This window comes from Taudactylus pleione, unplaced genomic scaffold (assembly GCF_031769625.1).
Source record: "Taudactylus pleione unplaced genomic scaffold, aTauple2 ptg000959l, whole genome shotgun sequence".
Lineage (NCBI taxonomy): Eukaryota > Metazoa > Chordata > Amphibia > Anura > Myobatrachidae > Taudactylus > Taudactylus pleione.
The window spans coordinates 565,514-590,875 of record NW_028285360.1 but is presented as its reverse complement, the minus strand read 5'-3'; the positions used below and the strand labels follow the sequence as shown (position 1 = coordinate 590,875).

Genomic DNA, 25,362 nt, shown 5'->3' with positions numbered 1-25,362 from the left:
AATAAGGGTTTTTCCCTACTTTTCACTTAGTCCGGAGCTGCAAACTGAAATCTGCATTCTCACAGTAAGACCCACATTAATTTAACATAGATTCTAATTGAATATCAAAAAGTTGCAATCTGAGGTTTTTAATGGCATTAAGCAATTTTCATCCATCTCACAGGTAATGAAATTGACTCTATAGATGATCACACAGAAAAATCCGATATAGTATGAATGTGGTAGTATAAAAATCTGCAATACTGTTCACATACACATTCAAAGTGTCATCCAATGCTATGCACATACTGTAGAATCCTTACTAATCAATACCATAACCACAAATCTATCACTTACCGTACTGTGAGATATAGTTAGGTACCCATATTTTACACCACACTTTCTTTTCTGCCAAACTTTCCGAATGCTAAAATAAAAAAAAGTTCTAATCAAGTAAAACATAAAATTGTATTGTTAGTAGAGTTCTATCAAGCGGTTCTGTAGGGTGATAGCAGGAGGAACGTGGAGTGATGCCAATGAGAGACAGGAGGAGAAATGTAGTGCGCTAATGAGTGATAGGAGGAGGAACATGGTGTGCCAATGAGAGATAGGAGGAGGAATGTGGTGTGCTAATGAGTGATAGGAGGAGGAATGTGGTGTGCTAATGAGAGATAGGAGGAGGAATGTGGTGTGCTAATGAGTGATAGGAGGAGGAACATGGTGTGCCAATGAGAGATAGGAGGAGGAATGTGGTGTGCTAATGAGTGATAGGAGGAGGAATGTGGTGTGCTAATGAGTGATAGGAGGAGGAATGTGGTGTGCTACTGAGAGATAGGAGGAGGAATGGGGTGTACTAATGAGAGATAGGAGGAGGAATGTGGTGAGCTAATGAGTGATAGGAGGAGGAATGTGGTGTGCTAATGAGTGATAGGAGGAGGAACATGGTGTGCCAATGAGAGATAGGAGGAGGAATGTGGTGTGCTAATTAGTGATAGGAGGAGGAATGTGGTATGCTAATGAGAGATAGGAGGAGGAATGTAGTGTGCTACTGAGAGATAGGAGGAGGAATGTGGTATGCTACTGAGAGATAGGAGGAGGAATGGGGTGTGCTAATGAGTGATAGGAGGAGGAATGTGGTGAGCTAATGAGAGATAGGAGGAGGAATGTGGTGTGCTAATGAGTGATAGGAGGAGGAATGTGCTATGCTACTGAGAGATAGGAGGAGGAATGTGGTGTGCTACTGAGTGATAGGAGGAGGAATGTGGTATGCTACTGAGAGATAGGAGGAGGAATGTAGTGTGCTACTGAGAGATAGGAGGAGGAATGGGGTGTGTTACTGAGAGATAGGAGGAGGAATGGGGTGTGCTAATGAGAGATAGGAGGAGGAATGTAGTGCGCTAATGAGTGATAGGAGGAGGAATGTGGTGTGCTAATGAGTGATAGGAGGAGGAATGTAGTGTGCTACTGAGAGATAGGAGGAGGAATGTGGTGTGCTAATGAGTGATAGGAGGAGGAATGTGGGGTGCTAATGAGTGATAGGAGGAGGAATGTGGTATGCTAATGAGTGATAGGAGGAGGAATGTGGTATGCTACTGAGAGATAGGAGGAGGAATGGGGTGTGCTAATGAGTGATAGGAGGAGGAATGTGGTGTGCTACTGAGAGATAGGAGGAGGAATGTAGTGTGCTAATGAGTGATAGGAGGAGGACTGTGGTGAGCTACTGAGAGACAGGAAGAGGAATGCGGTATGCAAATCAGAGATAGGAGGAGGAATGTGGTGTGCAAATCAGAGATAGGAGGAGGAATGTGGTGTGCTCATGAGAGATAGGAAGAGGAATGTGGTGTGCTAATGAGAGATAGGAGGAGGAATGTGGTGTTCTAATGAAAGATAGAAGGAGAAATATGGTGTGCTAATGAGTCATAGGAGGAGAAATGTAATGCACTAATAAGTGATAGGAGGAAAAACATGGTGTGCTACTGAGAAATAGTAGGAGGAATATGGTGTGCTACTGAGAGGTAGGAGGAGGAATGTGGTGAGCAAATGAGAGATAGGAGGAGGAATGTAGTGTGCTAATGAGAGATAGAAAGAGGAATGTGGTATGCTAATGAGAGATAGGAGGAGGAATGTGGTGTGCTAATGAATGATAGGAGGAGGAATGTGGTGTGCTACTGAGTGATAGGAGGAGGAATGTGGTATGCTACTGAGAGATAGGAGGAGGAATGTAGTGTGCTACTGAGAGATAGGAGGAGGAATGTGGTGTGCTACTGAGAGATAGGAGGAGGAATGGGGTGTGCTAATGAGAGATAGGAGGAGGAATGTAGTGCGCTAATGAGTGATAGGAGGAGGAATGTGGTGTGCTAATGAGAGATAGAAGGAGGAATGTGGTGTGCTAATGAGTGATAGGAGGAGGAATGTGGTGTGCTAATGAGTGATAGGAGGAGGAATGTGGTGTGCTACTGAGAGATAGGAGGAGGAATGTAGTGTGCTACTGAGAGATAGGAGGAGGAATGTGGTGTGCTAATGAGTGATAGGAGGAGGAATGTGGTGTGCTAATGAGTGATAGGAGGAGGAATGTGGTTTGCTAATGAGTGATAGGAGGAGGAATGTGGTATGCTACTGAGAGATAGGAGGAGGAATGGGGTGTGCTAATGAGTGATAGGACGAGGAATGTGGTGTGCTACTGAGAGATAGGAGGAGGAATGTAGTGTGCTAATGAGTGATAGGAGGAGGACTGTGGTGAGCTACTGAGAGATAGGAGGAGGAATGTGGTATGCTACTGAGAGATAGGAGGAGGAATGTGGTGTGCTAATGAGTGATATGAGGAGGAATGTGGTGTGCAAATCAGAGATAGGAGGAGGAATGTGGTGTGCTAATGGGTGATAGGAGGAGGAATGTGGTGAACTACTGAGAGACAGGAAGAGGAATGTGGTGTGCAAATCAGAGATAGGAGGAGGAATGTGGTGTGCAAATCAGAGATAGGAGGAGGAATGTGGTGTGCAAATCAGAGATAGGAGGAGGAATGTGGTGTGCTAATGGGTGATAGGAGGAGGAATGTGGTGTTCTAATGAGTCATAGGAGGAGAAATGTAATGCACTAATGAGTGATAGGAGGAGAAATATGGTGTGCTACTGAAAAATAGGAGGAATGTGGTATGCTAATGAGAGATAAGAGGAGGACTGTGGTGTTCTAATGAGTGATAGGAGGAGGAATGTGGTGAGCTGCTGAGAGACAGGAGGAGGAATGTCGTGAGCTAATCAGAGATAGGAGGAGGAATGTGGTGTGCTCATGAGAGATAGGAAGAGGAATGTGGTGTGCTAATGAGAGATAGGAGGAGGAATGTGGTGTTCTAATGAAAGATAGAAGGAGAAATATGGTGTGCTAATGAGTCATAGGAGGAGAAATGTAATGCACTAATAAGTGATAGGAGGAGAAACATGATGTGCTACTGAGAAATAGTAGGAGGAATATGGTGTGCTACTGAGAGGTAGGAGGAGGAATGTGGTGAGCAAATGAGAGATAGGAGCATTAATGTAGTGTGCTAATGAGAGATAGAAAGAGGAATGTGGTATGCTAATGAGAGATAGGAGGAGGAATGTGGTGTGCTAATGAATGATAGGAGGAGGAATGTGGTGTGCTAATGAGTGATAGGAGGAGGAATGTGGTATGCTACTGAGAGATAGGAGGAGGAATGTAGTGTGCTACTGAGAGGAATGTGGTGTGCTAATGAGAGATAGGAGGAGGAATGTGGTGTGCTAATGAATGATAGGAGGAGGAATGTGGTGTGCTAATGAGTGATAGGAGGAGGAATGTGGTGTGCTAATGAATGATAGGAGGAGGAATGTGGTGTGCTACTGAGAGACAGGAAGAGGAATGTGGTGTGCTAATGAGTGACAGGAGGAGGAATGGGGTGTCCTAATGAGTGATAGGAGGAGGGATGAGAGAAAGGAGGAGGAATGTGGTGAGCTACTGAAAGATAGAAGGAGAAAAGTGGTGTGCTAATGAGTCATAGGAGGAGAAATGTAATGCACTAATGAGTGATAGGAGGAGAATCATGGTGTGCTACTGAGAAATAGTAGGAGGAATGTGTTGTGCTACTGAGAGGTAGGAGGAGGAATGTGGTGAGCTAATGAGAGATAGGAGGAGGAATGTAGTGTGCTAATGAGAGATAGGAGGAGGAATGTAGTGTGCTAATGAGAGATAGAAAGAGGAATGTGGTGTGCTAATGAGAGATAGGAGAAATGTAATGTGCTAATGCGGGATAGAAGAAGGAATGTGGCGCAGTTATATAGAGAGATAGGAGGAGGAATGTGGTATGCTAATGAGAGCTAGGAGGAGGAATCTGGTGTGCCAAAGAGTGATAGGAGGAGGAATGTGGTGCAGTTCTATAGAGAGATAGAAGGAGGAATGTGGTGAGCTAATGAGGTATAGGAGGAGGAATGTGGTGTGCTAATGAGAGATAGGAGGAGGAATGTGGTGTGCTAATGAGAGATAGGAGGAGGAATGTGGTGTGCCAATGAGTGATAGAAGGAATCTGGTCCCTTCTATAGTAAGATAGGAGGAGGAAACTGAAGTGGTTCTGTAAAGAGACTGGAGGAGGTACATGTATTAGCTTTACAAAGAGATAGGAAAAGGTATGTGGAGAGGTTCGTTAAAGAAATAGGAGGGATATGTGCAAAGGTTCTATAGAGGGAAAGGAGGGGTACGTAGAGAGGTACTATAGACGGATAGGATGGATATGTGTAGAGTTTCTATAGGTGGATAGGAGGGATATCTGTAGAGGTTCTATAGAGGTATAGGAGGGAAACATGGAGAGGCTCTATAGAGGGAAAGGAGGGATACTTGAACAGGTTCTATAGAGGTACAGGAGGGATATGTGGAGAGGTTCTATAGATGTATATGAAGCATATGTGGAGAGGTTCTATAGAAATATAGGAGGGACATTTGAAAAGGTTCAATAGAGGAATAGGAGGGATATGTGGAGAGGTTCTATAGAGGTATAGGAAGGAAACGTGAAGAGGTTCTATAGGGGTTAAAAGAGAAGTATGTGGAACAGTTCTCAAGAGGGATAAAATAGTTCTAACTATAGAGAGATTGGAAGATGTACATGGAACAGATTTATAATATGATAAGAAGAGTCCCATGAAACATTTTTATGGCGAGATTAAAACAGTTATCAAGAGAGATTGCAGAAGTCCCGTAAAGCTGTTTCATAGAGCAATATGAGGCGCTCCAAGAGGTATTTATATTTATACAGTGAGATAAGGAGAATCAAGAGGAACAGTTAAATAGAGAGTTATAGGGCCAAATATAGAAAAATAGGGGAGGTAATAGGTAATAGTTATATAGAGACATTGGAAGATTTACAGGTAGCTGCAATATAGAGATATGAGAAGTTGTAGGGAGAAGTTATTTGGAGGAGTAAAGGAAATTATAAGGAACAGTTATATATAGCTATAAATAGATGCAATATAGATTAATTAGATTGCACAGTAATAGTTATAAGGGAAGTTTATATGAAAGTATTATAGAGAGGGCAATTATGATTCACACCCTTCACTCTTCTTATATAGAAAGCCAGATTTCTCTGTTCCATGCTGTTTATCTCCTTGATGTTGGTGTAAACTATATCCGGAATCCTTTCTGTTCAGTCCATCCTGAGACAACAAGTTAAATATGGAACTCAGCGCAGCAAAACAGTGTCAGGTATTTTTGCTAACATGGCTGCAAATGGACAGCCATAAAATTACACTTTTAATTTATATATTTATTTTTATGGGTTTTTTTGAGTGGAGGGGCTGGTCTTTATGAGCCATCCGGTCATAATCATAGGAGTGGCACTTAGCTCTCTCACCTCTTTAGTTTCTATCTGTAGTTGCCTTTGCAGGTTCTCCCTAAATTCTGAAAGTTGTTTGAGCTCATCATCTTGGGTCTGATGCATCTTAAAACCAATGACAAAAAAAAGTGAACACATCATGATGTAGTGACATCTCCCACAGGTAACAAGTATCACTGTAAAGCATAAGAGAGTGAAGTCGAGATTGAGGTAGTGCAATAGAGGGGGGTGACAGTGACACTTACGCTATTTAGGGAAGAGGATAACTTCTCAATGAAAGGAAGGAGACTCTGTGTAGCTTTTAATCCATCCTGAAAAAAACTAAGACACAAGGGTTAGGATGGTGTCACACAGGTGCACCGGAGGATAAGTAAATGAGATAGTATTCACAGTGCTTATGTGAAGAGGTAACTCAGTGTCCATACAACACCACTAGTGTGCAGGTGGGGATACAAGAGACACAAAGAAGAGGTAACCAGGATGGAATGTATGATAGATACAAGGGCCTATATAGTGAAAGATGTAAAGTACTTACTTGTGCTGAGCATGAAACGCTTTTATAAGGCACTCTAAGAAATCAGGACCTTGTTTTACTTGCAGCTCTCCTAATTTCAGAAGGTACTGGTGAGAATACATAATAAAAGGGACTAATGTGAATCTACACAGAGGTTCACGGGAGGATTGCTGCATTTGTATCCATTGCTGTCTGGTCTTTTTCTGCATTACTCACCTCACACAAATGAAGCTGAAACAGTTTCCTCTCCCTTTCAGTGTCCTCAGTGCTCTCGGATTCTGTGCGAGCTCCTGCTGTGCGAGCTCTCTTTGTCCTGCAGGGAGGGAGTACAACCTGCAGAGCTCACTCAGACAACATCATTCCTATCACATCCATGCAGTCATTTTATACCAACACACAAGTGGTGTTTGGTTATTTATGTAAGTGGGGGTAAAGAACTAAGCAACATGAAAGCAAAAGTTATATTGTGTAGCGTTTATACAAAGCTCTGTCTCCAGGACTGCTGTATTGTACGTCTCACCCTCAAAACTAGTACCGCACTATAAACATGGAACTCATTCTAGATGCTTACACTGTTTACTACAAACAGAGCTTCTATATTGTATTTTATATCCAAATCTCACAATGTATTGTACCTTTAAGAGGGCATATACAATCACCAGACCGCTGAACATGACACCTATACATCTCAAAGCTTCCCTCTGCATTTAGATCTCAGGCAAAGCAATCTGCAGTCACATGCCTTGGCTAGCACACTACATCCAGGTGTGTTTGTTTTGTCTTTTTGATTTTCTTTACAGTGCATTCTACCTCCACAACCATTGCTATGTTCTGATGGAATCATCATACAATGAAATTAACATTTAGAGGTCTCAAATACTACTCCATCCAAAAAAAGGTGATATTGAAGTAACACTTGTTATCAAAAGATAAACAATTCCATCAAATATAATGCATTGTCATACAGCATAATACAGCAGTCCCCAGCTACGCCACATCTACCCTACAGAATTGCTTTTTTCCTGCTTGCACCCACCACACAATGTTCCCACTAAATAGCCAGCAATCTTACACTCTTATCTCGCATTCCTTCCAGCTCCTGTCTGCCTGTTTCCTCAGTTCCTGCACAAACATACAAATAAGTATTAGGCAGTTAGGGGATAGTCAACTACAATTTGACAGATTAAAAAATGGAAAAGCAAAAAGGCCCTAACTCACCAACCGCCCATCTTTAATGTCCCCACGTAGTAATGTCTCCAGAGGAAAAGAAAGGATGCTATTAAGGTTATGTATCTAAATGAAAAGAATATCAGAGGTAAAAAAAGAACTCTACGATAAAAAGAAAAAATGAAGATCATTTCCTTATTCAGCAATTTATCTATTTATTACCAGTTATTTATATAGTGCACACATATTCTGCAGCGCTTCACAGAGAGAATATTTGTCCATCCACCTCAGTCCCTGCCCCAGTGGAGCTTACAATCTATATTCCCTATCACATGCACACACACATACACACTAGGGTTAATTTTGTTGGGAGCCAATAGACCTACCAGTATATTTTTGGAGTGTGGGAGTAAACCGGTGTACCAAGAGGAAACCCACGCAAGCACAGGGAGAATATACAAACTCCACAGTTAGGGCTGTAGTGGGAAATGAACCGACAACCTCAGTGCTGTGAGGCAGTAATGCTAACCATTACACCGTCTGTGCTGCCCTAATATATATCTTGTTAACTGCACCTGCACTTACTTTCCACTCAACATTCTGGAGCTACACTGTGTCTGCTCACTCATGTAACAGATGTTAAGTGCTTTTGGCTCGACAAAGTTGTCCCACATCTCGAGCTTTGCATTTGAACTTGCTGGTGGAATGAAGTGCATAGGGGCATTATCATGACAACCACATATCTGGTGAAGGGTGGTGCTCTCCCCTGGTGACCAAGGGACAAGATAGAGTTTTACAAAGGTCTACTCCCATCTCCTGTAAGGATTTCCATTGTGGGCTATGACTTCTCTGCTTAGTTTGTTACACTGTCCTTCTATTCTTTTCATTTATTCTTTAAAACTGTCCTTTTTGTGCATTCATGTAACACTTTCCTTTTCATACATTCTTGTAACACTTTCCTTTTCTCTAGAATCCAATAACATTTATCCAAACATTCTGATAAGTTCAATGTATGTTTCTCTTTAATTGAAGCCATATGAAGAGGAAAATATGCTGTCAGAACAGTGGTGTTACATACAGTCAGCGAGTCGGAGGGGTGGCGAACAAAAGGAAAACTTTAGCAAAGAAATCTATAGAGTGAGAATTAATGGGAGTTGTGTCACAGTGCCAAAACACACACACTCACCATGTTGCTGAAGAGTGCACCCAACTCCCTTGAGAGGACAGACAAGTTCAAGAAGCCAGTGGTCAGTTCATGGTTGTTGGAGGAGAGCTGGTTAGAGCCCAGAGACTGCAGAGCTTCCACATAGTTCTCTTGGGCATCCACAAAAGCTTGGTGAAACAAAATATGACATATGCTTCATATTTTCTTCAAGAGAGTGACTTGCTTTTCAAGCTATGTGTGCAAATGCTAGGAGCTTAGCACATAACATTACAGAACTAATTGCAATAGTGACAAGAGATGATCTGGATATTGTGGCTATTACGAAGTCGTATCCTAGATACTCTCCCTAGCTGGACCTCGGTGACCTGGCTTTGAGTATCTGTCCACATACCCTTACCCCCTCCCATCTCTAACCCTCGAGCCTGAAAAAACCCTAACCCTAATACCCTAACTCTCTAACACTAACCCCTAAGTCTAATACCCAAACACTAATACCCAAACAACCTTAACCCCCGACCCTAATACCGTAACTCCATAACACTAACCCCTAACTCTAATATCCAATTACTAATACCCAAACAACCTTATCCCACGACTTTAACAAACCCCTAACCCTAATACCATAACTCCCTGACACTAACCCTAACATTAAATACCCTAACACTAATACCCAAACAACCCTAACCCTTAACAACCTACCTTAACCACTGACCCTAACCAAACCCCTAACCCCTATAGCTAATAAGCAAACCCTAAATGGGCAGAGTAGATGGGTCAAATGGTTCTTATCTGTCATCAATTTCTATGTTTCTATGTTCTATGGAATACACATACAAGCCAAAACATGGCAACACATGTAATAAGCCCCAAATACTTGACATAGCTTAAAATTAAGATTTGCGGAATATATCTGAACCTCAAATACATTTAGCTATGCTAAAATCGTAATAGACTAAATATTTGCACTACTAGTGGTCCTTGAAGACCAAATGATTAATGTGACAAAGGTGCATCAACTGTCACATCCCTTCTTATCCCTTTTTTATAGGTATCCATGTGTTTCCCTTATACTCACAGAGCCCTGATGCATAGATGGATCGTATACTCTTCCGGATCCTGCTCAGAACCTGTAGGTCAGTTTCTAAACTCTTGGAAGATAATTTAAACATAGGAAAATTATGTGAGGGTGGGAGGGAATAAATGCAATGTATAATAAAGAAAATAATAAATCAATGTAGAACAGGGCAAGATACTATAATGAAAACAAAGTACAAAAGCAGAATAATAATGCCAAAAAGCATCATTTTGTAACTAAAAGTCAAAAGACCAATGAGACATGACATCCCGTCAGTCTATAAAAGCTGCCCCATGCCATTTTTAAATAAATACACTGCCCATGCATGGAAAACACTGGTGCACAGACCAACTGCAAGCAAACAAGTTCCTTTTGTAATATAGCCACAAATATTTGTGGCCAAGCAAGACAGTCAGTGGCAGATCAATCTGAAACTTGTTAGTGTGGTTGGCAGAGGAGGTAGAAGCGGGGTAATGAGAGAGATGTACAGTACTTTACAGTTATTGGAATGCGGAAATAAAATCCACTCTTTCATATACAGCATCTTACCTACAACTCTTACTCCTCCCCCCTCAATTCTAACCAAAACACACTTTCCCACAAGGTATGACATAATGGCACTCAAATATGGGAATCAGAATCTAAACAAACAGTATAAAACAATGCAGTGTATAACTAGTGGTAGGAAGCATATCACCTACTAATATAAATAAAAACTGATAGCTTCTAAATTCCTTTACAAGCTCTGTAAATACATTGTTGCTGAAAAAAATAAAAGGTGAAATCAATACTGTAGTTAGCATGAAACACACATATACGGTAAATAAATAGTAAACACAAATCATGTATATTTGTTTCCACAATGCACTTACTTCTTCCAGGACATTCACTCCTTGTCTGCACTTCTGTACTCTGCTGATAAAGCTGGACACTGGTCCATGTAAGGGGTCAGAACTGACTCCCTGATACAGGGAAAGAGGTGTTGAATCTGGCATGATGTTACTACCCCCCAGGTCCTTCTTCATCACTTTAATAAAAGAATGCAACTGTTTGTGTAACGCCGAACATTAGTGAATTCCTTTTTCTCTGAGAACAACTATAATCTGGTCTGGTGATCTTGATGAAGAGTCTGTGGATTTCTGTTTATCCGATGGGACTGTGCAATTCCTGGAACAGACCATCAAATTAATCTTTCATTCAACTCCAGTTTACCTGACACCTATTTACCCAGTAATATCAAAATTCCAGATCCAGATTTCGATTTAAATTGTCTCCGTTTACATTTCTAACTCAGGATAAAAAAAGGCTAAGAACGTGGCTTCGTTCTGTTCTTTCTCTTTAATCCCCAATACAATAAATCATTTGTTGCTCAAATTCCTTTATAATGTTTTTATCTTGAATATTCCTAGAAGTTTGCATTAGATCATTGCACAAATAAATCAATAATAACTCTACGTTGTGAATCTGATTTTGCTGATCTCGAGTCTCCTTTCTGGATCTCCGTTACGATTTCTCTTTGAACCTGATTAGTAAACTTCTCCCCTAAATCCGGATTAGTTGCGCACCCATCCGACTGACTCCCAGATTCACTATCCAGGAGCAGAGGGGGACTCCTCCCTCTCCCTCCCCCCCTGCCCCCAGCCTATCCCAGTCACATGACCTGTCGGTGTGTAGACTAGAGAGCAGAGTCTGAGCATGTTCTCTATAAATCTCTCCTGTAGAAATATGTGTGTGTGTGCTATTTACCCCTGTAAGGTGACACGGTGACACATATTGATCTGAATAGCATAAGGGCGGGTAGTTCTTAGTGCATCTGCAGGATAGGACGTCCATATTAGATCTTTTGAAGGTCGGTATGTACATAGTGCTGCAGTGCACTGTGCCTCTAGTCTTGCTGGGAAGTCGTAAGGAAGAATAAAAAGCCTTTATAGTACTTTATCTTGCTATGCGATCTGGGTATTTGGAGGGACAGGGGAGGGCATTCTAATGTGTCCTTTAGCTGATTAGCCCAACTTTTAGCTCATTCTGGCAAATCATAACTTTTGGGTTATTTATTCTTCCCTTAAAATATGCATGTTTAAGGGCAGAATTAAGTATTCTTTAAATATACTAATCCAGAAAGCAGGAAAGATCAGAGACATTTTCTGCTTACTGGCAGCCAGCCCTTTAACAAGACCTTCAGATGGTGTTAAGCTGGGTACACATTAGACGATGTTTTGGCCGATCCGCCTAATTTGTACAGATTATGGGCATGATTCATTACCAATCGCAACTGCGATTACACACGCAATCGGACGATTGTTGCGTCATGGGTATGCATCGCAGTGCCCAAACAGTCCACTGCGATTGGGACTGCGATTGCAGTGACTACGTAGACCCATCGCAGAGTGATTGAAAGGAATTGGTGTTTGTGGGTGGTGACGGTGGGGTGATAGGCAAAACGCAGGCGTGCTACTACGTTTGAAAGCCATTGCATCGGCGTGCATAAATTATTGACAGTGATGCCTTATGCAACCTGAGTACTCATAGCGTGCAATGAAGTTAGCAATTTCTGAGTAAGGTCAGAGCTAGTGCAAGTGTGCGTGAGAATGCGATGGTACTCAATGTTTCCGATGGTTTCGTAGTCTTGCTAAGGATTACGGATGTGTGTAAATTAAAGCGGCATGGCAGCAAAATGGATTAGCATACTATCGCAGTGAGACTGCATGCATAATCGCTGTTGCAATCGGTAGTGAATCAGGCCCTATATGAGGCTGTGCGCACTCCCGTTTGGATCTCAGTCGCATCGTCAGGTCGGCCCTACATGCAGCTCAATCTGACAATGCTACAGAAAACCCAATGCAGCGGGATGTGGCTGGTGCCGACATATTGGGTGGTCGGGCTCCGGATTGTCTAATGTGTACCGGCCGCCCAATATGTCTGCCCGTGGCATCGCTGGGTGTACATATCTTCTTTTGTGTACCCAGGTTTAGCCTGTCAGCTGCAGTGGGGCATCCCTATTGGAGATCCTGATGCCCATTGCCGTTATTTTCACATTGTACACGAGCAGTGTCCCAAAGCAGAAGTGAAGTGATTGCATACTGATCACCGGGACATGCTCTTATGGACCATGGGCCTGATTCAGAGCCGCTCGTAAGCGGCCGCTCGTTCGTTCCGAGCGATGTTTGCACAACTGCGCATGCGTACAGATCATAATACGCATGCGCGAACCAGTCAGTGCGGCCGAAAATCGTTTGCTCGCTAAATAGCGAATGCCTGCTATTTTGAGTGACAGGAGGAGGCGTATGTGCGTGGTAACAAGGGAAGGTGCTTGAAAACGGGGAGTGGAGATCCGAACGCAGGCGTGCTTAAAGGTCAAAACGGGCGTTTTAAGGGTGTGCATAATTAATACAGCGGCGTCATTGACCACGTCACTGGGTTATTTTATAGTCAGAACTGCTCGCAAGATTGCGGTAGGAAAAACCAACCACAAGAATAGCGAGCAGTTCATACGCTGGTCGATGTACTCGATTAATCTAATAAATAGCGGACATGACGTAGGATGCGAGCGGCCAGGGGGCGTAGTTTTCAAAAAAACGACCGCATGTTTTGTTCGCTCGTTCAGACCTAGAGACGTGAACAGACCGCAAAGAGCGAACGGTTCATTTGAATAGCCACCCCTTTTTTCTGAACGAGCGAGCGCAAATAGCATCCAGCTCTGAATGAGGTCCCATGTGTCAGCAATATAAATTAATACATTTTAGTGACAAAATAATTGAATAGGCAAGTAGATGAAGGTGTTATTTACAGTTAAAGATACATTTATTAGACTAAAAACTGACTTTGTAAGAATTGGACATAGCCCCAAAATATATCAGCAAATAGGGATGTAGTCAGCATCCTGGCGTGCGGGATGCCGACAGGCGAAATACCAGTGCCAAAATCCCCACAGCGTCGGGATCCCGGCACCAGAATCCCTACCACCGGCATCCCGAAGGTAAGTATCGGACGTAAAGGGGAGGGTTAGGCATTATTGGAGGAGGGTTAGGGTGTGGGAAGGGGGAGGTTAGGTTTAGGCACTTGGGGGGGAAGTTAGGTTTAGGCACTGAGGAAGGAGTGTTAGGTGTAGGGCGCGGGGAGGGGGAGATTAGGGTTAAGCACCGGGAAGGAAGGGGTAAGGGTTTGTCTTATGTTCTATCCTTATGGGTGTCGGGATGCCGCAGTCGGTATTCTGACCAATGGCATCCCGACCGCCGGGATCTCATACCCAACCCCAGCAAATACAGTACCAACATTTAAAACAACATTGTTACTATGATCCCTAGGTTATAACACCTTTATACATTAAAAAAAACAAGTTTTTTTTCAGAAAATTGTACATAACACCTTCATCCACTCGGCTTTTTCATTTTTTTTTTTCTTTTCAAATATTGGCCCTCATTCAGAGCCGTACGCTCTGAGCAGAGCGCTCGCTCTGAATGAGGGCCGTCCTCCTGGACGCTCATATAGCTGTGGGTCACCACCCACAGCACATACGAGCGTGCAGGATGATGGTCGCGATGGTCTTGACCATCGCGACCATCGCCAGTGCGACCATAAGCCTGTGGTCGGGGTTTTCGACCACAAGCCCTGGAGTGATTTTGGCTCTATCAGAGCCAAAATCACTCCCACTGACATCACTAGTGATGTCAGTGGGGCCGGCTTCAGACGGTAGGCGTTCCCTTGGGAACGCCTCCGTCTGGCAGGCACGCCCCCGGCACGCCCACCAAAGGGGGCGTGCTGTCAATCAACATCGACAGCATGCCCCCTTTGATCAGACACAACGAGCGAAGGAAAGTCCTTCGCTCGTCGCGTCTGGCGCATGCGCACCATCGACCCACTTGCGAGCGGACAGCTGCTTGCGAGTGGGTCTGAATGAGGCCCATTGTTTTTATTGAAGCAAAAAAACAGTTTACATAATTTAAGCAAAATACAGGGAAACAATTCAAACATAAAAGGAGACAATACATTCATCAAGAAAAATGATTAATTGAAATGTCATAGATAATGAGGATGTGACCAATATAACACAGATAGAAAAGAAATTGGGGGCTACCATGTGGTATATTGGAGAGCGTTAAAGATTTGATACCAAAGAGATGAGTTTAGAATAGAGATATAACTCTCCCAGACCTCAAAGCAGGATTCCAGCTTGGTTTCCTTGTGATATAGAATTTGAATGCAATGAGCGATTATTTTCCACTGCGCATACTCAAAAAAGTCTTGGAAACCCCTATGATGCTTGCGATATACATAGTAGGCCTGATTCAGATATGGATGCAATGCCGATGTTTACTCAGCTGAGAGAATATCGGTGGTCTGCGCATGCATCTGAGCCGCATTGCGCATGTTCCAAGTTTCATTACTATTGGCTGTCACACTGAGGATTTGGTCGCAGTATGATTGATAGGGACCGATTGTGGGAAGTAATAGGGAAGTGACGACGCAGGCGAGTCACAATAGTTTTTGGGGTGGATTTCAGACTGTGATTGCGATCCCTTACGCAGATAAAATGGCTCTGGCATCTCAGTTCCAGCGTTCATTCTAAGCAGCCATGGGGTGATTCAGACCTTTGATAATTGACTAATCTGTAGCCGATGCTGCATCTTTGTACTCAGGGCCTAATTCAGTAGTAAACACAAGTGCACTGCTGAGCGCTGATTCCCGATGAGCAGGAATCTGAGCAGGCGCATGACCATTCTGTGCAAGTGCAGAACAGGTCTGCGATCCCGCACGCAGACTGCCAGCAAACTGTCAGCGATTGTGGGTGGGGAGGGGACGGTGATGGCTTCCGTTTCCTGAAACTGTGTGTCGCCACACAGGAGGGAAGAGGCCAGGAACTCCGTCGGCTGATTAATAATAATAATAATTATATTTATATAGCGCTTTTCTCCCGCAGGACTCAAAGTCGCTTTACAGACATCAGAAAAGATGGTACATTGTACAAGGATTAGGTATTGCAGAAAATAAAAAACCACACGAAGATAATTAAATACAACCAGAACCTAAAGAGCACAATAAACATATTGCAGGGTTGGTGCAGACATTTTGCGAAAGAACTTCCACGGGTTATATATTTCACCAACAAAAGGTACCAGATGAGGCAGCCATTTTGGGCACACTACGTAGGATTACCCTGGTTGGAATAGGTTATGCCTAGAAAAGATGATTGAGAATTCCTGGCCTCTTACTCTAATCTGCGGCGGCCAGCTGCGGGACCCCATGGGTCACACAGGCGGCCGATGGTCCACAGAGTATCCGATGCTGCGTTGGACAATGCAGCTCGGATACATAATGCAGCAGGAGGCGTGATGCCTCCTGCTGCATTATCATAATTGCAAGGATCGTAAATGCAAAGCTGTCTATACGTGCAGCTTTGCAATTGCGATCCTTGCTGAATCAGCCCCTCTATTGCTTGAATTTTCAAAGGCTCTGGTGGTCATCTCAATACTAATCCCAGAGGGCTGAGTCATTTGCATATTTTCGCACAGCCGCTGCGTACAAATTTGCAGCAGCAGCGGCATTAGCATCCATCTCTGAATCAAGCCAAGTTTATACACAAAGATGCAGACGCGTACGGGACTGATGGTATCAGAAGCTAAAGGCAAAAAGATGGGCATTCCTGTTAGAGACGAGCAGGTTCGGTTCTCAGAGAACCGAACCCACCTGAATTTTGCAGATCCAAGTCGGATCCAAGACCGGCTCGGGTTTTCCCACCTAACTCGGATCTCAAAGCTAGGCAAAACGTCATCATCCCGCTGTCGGATTCTTGCGGGTTTTGGATTGTATAAAAGGTTCCTCGCACTCGCCGCCATGTTCATTCTGGCTGTGGAGATTGAAGAGGAAGCAAGGGAGGGGCTGTGCTCTTGTTGTCCATAGCGGCTATGTTGCTGCTGTGCATAGGGGCTGGCTGCTTAATGTCTATAGGGGCTGGCTGTTGTCCATAGGGGTTGGTTGGCTGTTGTCCATAGGGGCTGGCTGGGCTGTGCTGTGCTGTGCTGTTGTCCATAAGGGCTATGTTGTCTATACTCTATAGGAGCTGTGCTGCAGACAGAAGAGGGGGGCTTCAGTGGCTCCTGTGTCACTGCAGTCCATAAAGGGGTGCTGCTGTGTTGTCCAGGGGGTGCTCTGTCTATCAGGGGTGCTCTTTACCCACCCCCAGTGTGAAACAAATAAAAAAGTGTTTTTTTTTCTGTGTGCATTAGCCACACTTATCAGCAACGTAGCTGCGCAGGGGTACTGCCTGTGTCATTGATCAAGGGGCTGCTGTCTCGTTCAGGGGTGCAGTCCCCCCAGTGTAAAAAAAAATAATAAAAGTGTTTTTCTTCTGTGTGTGTGCGCGTGTTAGCTGCACTTATCAACAATGTAGCTGCGCAGGGGTGCTGCCTGTGTTGTTTATCAAGGGGCTGCTGCCTCGTTCAGGGGTGCTTCCCCCCAGTGTAAAAAAAAAGAAAAAATTAATAAAAGTGTTTTTTTTCTGTGTGTGTGCACGTTAACTGCACTTATCAACAATGTAGCTGTGCAGGGGTGCTGCCTGTGTCATTTATCAAGGGGCTGCTGCCACATTCAGTGGTGCTCTTCCCCCAGTGTAAAAAATAAAATAAAGACATTAATAAAAGTGTTTTTTTTTCTGTGTGCACGCGCATTAGCCGCACTTATCAACAACATGGCTGCACAGGGGTGCTGCCTGTGTCATTTATCAAGGGGCTGCTGCCTCATTCAGGGGTGCTCTTCCCCAGTTTTAAAAATATATATCTTTTTTATGTGGTTGTGTGCATTAGCCGCGCTGCACTATAATTGCTTGGTGACACTGCTGCAAGACCGCAGTGAGTATGGAGGACAGTCACATGACAGGAGAGCAGTAACCACATACCAGTCTTGTAGCTGCCGGCAGCAGTCATGATGGCGCAAGGCCGTCAACGTCATCTATGAAGGCCGATGCACCAGGGCTTAAGTCAGGCCATGTAAAATCAACTTTTACCCTGTTAAAGAAAAAAAAATCTAAAGCTAAGTTAGTGAAAAAAAAATGGCAATATGCCATTCACTACACGAAGTGGCTAGGAAAGGATAAGACCTTGGCATTTATTTATGACTGGTGGTTCTAGTTGTGATGATTTAAGCCCTTCTGCTTGCAGGAGAGGTATAAAAAAAATTAAAATTGTTAAGACAAGTAAGACACCGGAACCAACTGTGTACTTCGAAAAGTCACAGATCCCCGATGAGAGTCGAAGTGTGTCCGCGGTTGCCTGACCTTTCTGATACTGTACTTGAAGAGGATCCTCCTTCCACCATTTGTGTGCCCTCTGCAAATGTGGGGATGAGCAACACAAGTCAACATGCTGACGTAGAAATCGAAGATGCTTCTGTGGAATTGCACCAGGAGGATGAGGAGGATATTTATGTAGTTGGCGATAATAACAAGGATGATGAGGATTTTGATGCCGAGGATGTTTGTGTAAAAACTGTAAATCAGGCAACAGTTGTTGCCCATGGTGGGAAAAATCCCATTGTTGCCATGCCTGGGCAAAGGACCAAAAAATCCACTTCTCATGTGTGGAATTATTTCTACCCAAATCCGGACAACCTTTGCCAAGACATATGTAAAGGTTGCTAAGTAACATTAAGTAGAGGTAAGGACCTTAACCATATAGGAACCTCCTCCTTGTTATGTCACTTACAGTGCATTCATCAAATTGAAAAGGGTATTTCAAATTCAAAAACTTTGGCTACAAAAAACCTAACAACAATCAGTCCAGTGTCACCTAGCTGCTCCCTTCTATCTGGATCAAAGCGCCTGCAATCTCCACCACCAACACCTGCATCATCATCAACATCCTCATTCATGATTGGAAGTAGTCCTGCATCCAATTTCATAAGGACTGACTCCTCTCCTATCCATGGTATCTCAGAAGGATCATTGAGTGCTATTCCTGTTGCAGTCAGTGGATCTTCATCCCAGAAGGAAACCAGGAAGAAGACTACTTGTAGTAGTTTAACCAAACAATTGACTGTCAAACAATCCTTTGCATTGGGGAGCAAGTATGACAGCGGACACCCAGTTGCACAGCGGATTACTGACGCCATAACAGCTATGGTGGTATTAGATGTGCGCCCAGCATCCGCCATTAATGCAGTGGGTTTTAGACAGTTAATTTAGGTCCTGTATCCCCGTTACCATGTCCCTTATAGATTCCACTTCTCTAAAATAGCAATTCCCAATCTGTACAAGGACATTTAAAAACCTTATTAATGTCCTCCGAAATGCCATTGTACCCACTGTCCACTTAACCACAGATATGTGGACAAGTGGGACAGGGCAAACTAAAGATTACATGACTGTGACAGCCCACTGGGTAGGTGTATTGCCTCCAACAGTGCAGCAGCAGCAGCATCTAACAAATGCCATCTCATTCAGAGGCAGGCTACTCTGTATACCACCGATTTCACTAAGAGGCATACCGCTGAGAACCTCTTAGATGAAAACTCAGGGAAATCATTGCAAAATGGTTTACCTCACTTAGACTCTCCTCGGGATGTGTGATTGCTGACAATGCCAGCAATATTGTGCGAGCATTACGTCTGGGCGAATTCTAACACATCCCATGTTTTGCCCACACAATGAATTTGGTGGTGCAACATTTTTTTTAAAATGACAGGGGCATGCAGGAGATGCTCTCGGTGGCCTGAGAGATTTTGGGACATTTTCGACATTCAGCAACTGTGTGTCAAAGATTGCAGCACCAGCAAGTACTGTTGAGTTTGCCCTGCCATCAGCTGAAGCAAGAGGTAGTAACTAGGTGGAATTCTACCCTCTATATGTTTCAGCAGATGGAGGAGCAGAAAAAGGCCATCCAAGGCTACACTATGGCCTATGACATAGGGAAAGGAGCAGATATGCACCTTAGTCAAGCGCAGTGGAGAATAATCTCTGTGTTGTGCAAGGTTCTCAAACCCTTTGAACTTGCCACATGTGAAGTTAGTTCAGACACTGCCAGCTTGAGTCAGGTCATTCCCATAATCAGAGTTTTGCAAAAGCAGCTGGAGAAACTGATGGAGGAGCTGAAACGGAGTGATTTTGCTAAGTATGTCGGACTTGTAGATCAAGCCCTTCATTTGCTTCGTCAGGATCCAAGGGTCGGCAATCTCTTGAAATCAGATAACTATATTTTGGTGACCTTACTTGATCCTAGGTTTAAGTCATACCTTGTGTCTTTCTTTCCGATGGACATAAATCTGAAACGATGCAAAGAGCTGGTGGTGGAAAAATTGTCAGCTCAAGCGGCACGTGACACGGCAGCATCTCCTTCTTCAGTTTCTGCGGCTGCCAGGAAAAAATAGGTGATGCAGATCAGTCAGCAAAACCTAATGACATCTGGTTGGGTCTGAAATAACTGCCTAAAATGAGTGACATGTCTACCGTGACTTTGATACAGTCACCATTCAGAGAATGGTGGATGATTATTTTAGGGATGGCATAAAATTAGGCGTGTCACACAGTCCGTTTCACTACTGGCAGGAAAAAGAGGCAATTTGGAGTCCCTTACACAAACTGGCTTTGCTTTACTTAAGTTGCCCACCCTCCAGTGTGTACTCTGAAAGAGTTTTCAGTGCAGCCGGGAACCTTGTCAGTGATCGGCTTCGGAGGTTACTTCCCCAAAATGTGGAAAGATGATGTTCATCAAAATGAATTACAAATTCCACGAGGAAGACCTTTACCAACAATTAAGTAAAAAAATACAGAAGCATCTGTAATGGTGGATTCCAGCGGGGAAGAATTAATATTGTGTGAAGAAGAGGAGGATGCACACACTGATGGGGATGACGATGGCGACATCTGATCTTACCTATGTTGTAATGCCAGTTTGTGTATTGGATCATTGCCACCGATGTCCACTGCGCATTGGCAGCTTGTTTTGTGGGGGGTCCAATCAAACCAATCATTTCAGCCACAAGTGGCAGTCCCTGTCGCTGAAGTGATTGGTTTGTTAAACTGTGAATGTCTTGTTTCATATATACATAATAAGGGTGGTTGGAGGGCCCAAGGACAATTCCATCTTGCACCTCTTTTCTTTGCATTATGTGCTGTTTGGGGCATTGCTGCCTGACATTTTAAATTTTATGGTTTATGAATGTCCAGAAATTGTAATGGCCACAGACAGCATCTCCTGCATGCCCCTTTGAGAATTCTGAACCACCAAATTGATGGGGATGGCCATCTGGTTGACATCACCTCTGCTGGAACAGGATTGGTTCGTCCTCCCATTACTACCTTGCTGATGCGTTGCTCAGGTGCCGGTGATAGGGTTCACACGTGTTTCCGGTTCTGCTGTGAGTCTCCTGTTCAAGTCAATTATCCAGTTCCCCAGTCTGCGTTGTTTTGCTCCTGCTGTTTGTGTCACCCAGGTGGCACGGTCCGCACTTCAGTCACTTGCCGTTTGTGTCATCCAGGCGGCACAAGACGCACCTCAGCACCCAGTGTTTGCAATTCAGTGTGATGCTGCTTGTGTCAACCCAGCAGCGCAAGCCACACTGCAGCATCAAGTGTACGCAAGCCAGTGTACTGCTGCTTGTGTCAAAACAGCGGTACAAGCAGCACATTAGCATCAAGTATACGCAAGCCAGTGTACTGCTGCTTGTGTCAACCCCGCGGCACAAGCCGCACATCAGCGTCAAGTGTGCACAAGTAAGTGGACTGCTGCTTGTGTCAACCTGGCGGCACAAGTCGCAACAACAGTGACATTCAGCCAAGGGTTCTCAGCCCTTAAGGCTGCTACATGGCCCAAAGGCCGCATCCTGCTGCGCAGCCCAAAGGCCACATCCCACCAAGAGCTCTCAGCCCTCAAGGCTGCTACACGTCCCAAAGGCTGCATCCTGCTTTGCAGCCCAAAGGCTACCTGTCGTCACTCCTCACCAGCCCTCAAGGCTGTAACGGCCACAACTTGCCAAGAGTTACAGCCCTCAAGGCTGTTGCAGGACTGGTTCCTAATCATAGCTCTGTATTCCACTACTACTCAGCCCGGAGGCTGCATCAACAATTAACTGTCAACTATCAACTATCAATTCTTACATCAGCCAGTGGCTGCGCCAACTATCAACTATCAATTCTTACTTCAGTCAGTGGCTGCACCAATTAATCAACTTTCAACTATTCTTCAGCCCGTGGCTGTGTCAACTATCAACTATCAATTCTTACTTCAGCCAGTGGCTGCACCAATTATCAACTATCAATTCCTCCTTCAGTCAGTGACTGTATCAATTATCAACTATTATTTCTTCAATCTCCAAGGGGTACCCCAACCATCATCTTTGCACAGTCCTCAACTCTATTTATCACTCACTTTTGATTCCGCCTAGGAATTGTGACAGCCAGGTAGCTGGATGCAACCTTTTGGCCCTTAGCTAGATAAAAAAATCAATATTGTGAGCTGTGAGGTGGTCAAAATTGACTGGAAATCAAGTGGAAATAAATGTTATTAAGGTTAATAATACTGTAGGAACAATTTTATGTGATTTTAGCTGTTTTTATGATTTTTTATAGAAAAAATCCAGATCCAAAACCAAAAACGCGAAAGATCAGATTTGGCAAAACCAATCCAGATCCAAAACCAAAGGAGATACAGATCCAAAACTAAAACACGGGGGTCGGTGCACATCTCTAATTCCTGTGAGGTGACCTGAAGTGAACACTAAAAAATACAGCTAGTGGGCATGTGATGGGAGTGTAGCGGACGTATCAGTGAAAGTGGCTGTATTCCCAGACCATAGCCACTTCTCCAGAGACCATGCTCAGACGGAGACACTGCACCTGCTATAGGGCAGGTACAAGTGCCTATGGTGCCCACAATGGTGCACCGATGGTGTTTGAAGTTCAATAGATTCTCCCGATGTAAATAACCTTACAAATATGAAAGGCTTCCATAGATGTGAAATATGTAACGTAAACAAATGTGTAAAAGGTGATAAAAATAAAGTTGAAAAGTTGTTGTTTAAGTAAACAACAAAGTGAACAAAAGAGAGGAATATAAAATCTGCCATCATACAAATACATAGTTTGATTGAATGCACGTGTGGCCTTCTATATATATAGAATAACCAAACATCTGTAATATAAAAAAGAGTTGTACCAGTACTGTATCTGCTCACTTTAAAAAAGAGAACATGGTTGTTCTAAAAATGTAATCAAAAGGTTAAAGGAATACAAGCTTTAAAACTGCAATGGAGACACAGAAATGGTGATACACAACTTGCCTGTGCAGAAATGAAATGGATAGAAAAGGTTTGATCTCATTCAGAAACATCCGCATGTGAGTCCGCCACCACAGTTAACCAGGACACTATGCAAATGCAATCAAGTGCTTACAGATGGAGCTGCACCATGGTGCTTGATGTTCACATTCCAACTACATGTTCACATTCCAACTACACTTCCAATGTGTGGAGTTTGTATGTTCTCACTGTGCTTGCATGGGTTTCCTCAGGGTGTTAGAAATATACTGGTAGGTTAATTGGCTCCCAACATGTACATGTACAGGTAGATGGGAATATAGATTGTAAGCTCCACTGGGGCGGTGAATGTGTGTAGTCCAATGAGCACACAATTCTGTGAATTAGCAGCTCCACCATTTTGTGAGTGACAGCAATCTCGTTCTGTGAGAGTGCTAAATCTTCCGTTAACCACAGGGCGTGATGGCATACCATATCTGTATTATGCAAGGAACTCGTCCATTAAGGCATCAGCCTTAATGATTGTAATTTCATTGCTTTTTGGAGTTTGAGTGGCAGAAATATTCTATAGATTTTGTGAAATATCAGATCAGATCATGTATAAGAAGCCTTAATGGGACATGTGAAACCATCTATGGAATTTCATTGCTTTTTTAAAATGTATTAACTATCAGGGTTTGGAGGAGCAAACCGGGTCACCTGCAGGGGAGAAGGGTAACAAAATGGTACACTAGCGCAGATGTAAGAGGGGCCAGCACACAGGAGGTGGTTGGGGAGGTGCAGAGTGAGAGACGGCTGCAGGGTCGGACTGTAGGCATGCGGGGTAGCAGCAGCAGGGGGGGGAGCAGTGGCAGCAGTGGTGCAGTGCACAGGGGCATCAGCAGGCGATAGAGAGCTGACTGGTACTGGGCATGCACCTGAGAAAATAAAATCAATAAGTCACAGATGCATGGACGCATCAGTGAGATCCACCTATGTATCTATGTTAAAAATTGAATGTGTAAAATAAAAAAAGGCCCCCCCACAAAGCACATCCAGAGCCAGGCTTTTCACGGTCAGTCCTGGTTGTAAAAATACAAGGGACAACAAAAGCATAGGTGTCCCCTGTATCTAGCACAACCAGCAGCGGGCTAGTCAGAACCAGCCCTGGTTGCCAAATTATGGGGGACAAACAATGTAGGGGTCCCCCGTACTTTGTGCAACCAGCACTGGGCTTTGATCTGGTTCTGGAAATACAGGGGAAAAAAAGGGGAAATACAGGTCCCCCTGTATTTTACAGAACCAGCACTGGACCCTTTCTAGCAGGGGCTTATGCCACAGCCAGGGGAGCCCCTTCACCTGGCCTCCCAGCCACAGATTCAACCCTGACCACTAGTCAACCAAGGCTGGGGATCCCTAGGGAGCTGACCCCAAGTAAAGGGGTACCCCTCTCCAGGGCACCCCAAGCCTAGGCTGATAGTCCGGGGCTATCCCCAGCACCCCTGGGCATTGGTTGCTGGGTTTATTGTGTGAAGGGACAAACAATGTAGGGGTCCCCCGTACTTTGCGCAACCAGCACTAGGCTCTGATCTGGTCCTGGTTTTGGAAATACAGGGGCAAGAATGAGTAGGGTCCCCCTGTATTCTCCAGAACCAGCACCAGACTTTTTCTAGCAGGGGGCTAATGCCACAGCCAGGGGAGCCCTTTCACCTGGCCCCCAGCCGATGCATTAACCCTGACCGCTAGTCAGCCCAGGCCAGGGTTCCCTGGGGAGCTAGGGCCCCCCCCAATAAAGGGGTCCCCCTGTCCAGGGCACCCCAGGCTGATAGTCCGGGGCTATCCCCGGCACCCCTGGGCAGTGGGTGCCAGGATGATTATGTAATGTGGTGCATTTTAAAGAATATTTTCTTTTGCAGGTGAACTATAGGTCTCAGCAAGCCTCACCCACATGGTGGTACTTGGAAAACCACAAGTACCAGCAAGCGGGGCATTTTGGGCCCACTGGTACCTGTAGTACACCTGTAAAAGAAATATTAAAATAAACAGACATCGATTTTTTTAATAAAATTTTTTTTTTCTGGACCTTCACCTGGGTGGCGGCAGCCTTTAAGCTCTTTTTCATGGCCACCGCCACTGCAGGACTTCGGCGTCTTCACCTGGTGGGCGCCAACCCGACCAGGGCTTCTGCGTTTTCACCTGGCAGGCTCCAACCTGCCAGGGCTTCATTGTTTTCACCTGGTGGGCGCCAACCTGCCAGGGCTTCAGCGTCTTTGCCTGAAGTGTGCCAATCTGCCAAGGCTTTGGCATTTTCGCCTGCCAAGAGCCAACCCACCAGGGCTTTGGCATCTTCACCTGGCAGGCTCTAAACCACCAGGGCTTCGGCATCTTCACCTAGTTGGCGGCAGCCT

General features: G+C 44.4%; 1 protein-coding gene across 4 annotated transcripts in view; it reads right to left on the bottom strand.

The window, feature by feature from the left end:
* The window catches only part of LOC148473160 (arf-GAP with SH3 domain, ANK repeat and PH domain-containing protein 3-like), a 76,837-nt gene extending 65,489 nt beyond the window's left edge, over positions 1–11,348 (bottom strand). For all 4 annotated transcript variants that reach the window (XR_015872990.1, XM_088459952.1, XM_088459953.1 and 1 more), the window contains exons 1-11: positions 10,606–11,348; positions 9,734–9,806; positions 8,680–8,825; positions 7,545–7,619; positions 7,399–7,448; positions 6,543–6,639; positions 6,348–6,433; positions 6,058–6,133; positions 5,831–5,917; positions 5,530–5,633; positions 337–406 (exon numbers count right to left, since the gene is read on the bottom strand). Coding sequence is in view for 3 of the 4 variants with exons in the window: in XM_088459952.1 (XP_088316078.1) it covers positions 337–406; positions 5,530–5,633; positions 5,831–5,917; positions 6,058–6,133; positions 6,348–6,433; positions 6,543–6,639; positions 7,399–7,448; positions 7,545–7,619; positions 8,680–8,825; positions 9,734–9,806; positions 10,606–10,758 (1,017 nt within the window). In the remaining variant the exon portion in view is untranslated. The remainder of the gene's footprint in view (positions 1–336; positions 407–5,529; positions 5,634–5,830; positions 5,918–6,057; positions 6,134–6,347; positions 6,434–6,542; positions 6,640–7,398; positions 7,449–7,544; positions 7,620–8,679; positions 8,826–9,733; positions 9,807–10,605) is intronic.
* Between the last annotated feature and the right edge of the window lie 14,014 nt (positions 11,349–25,362).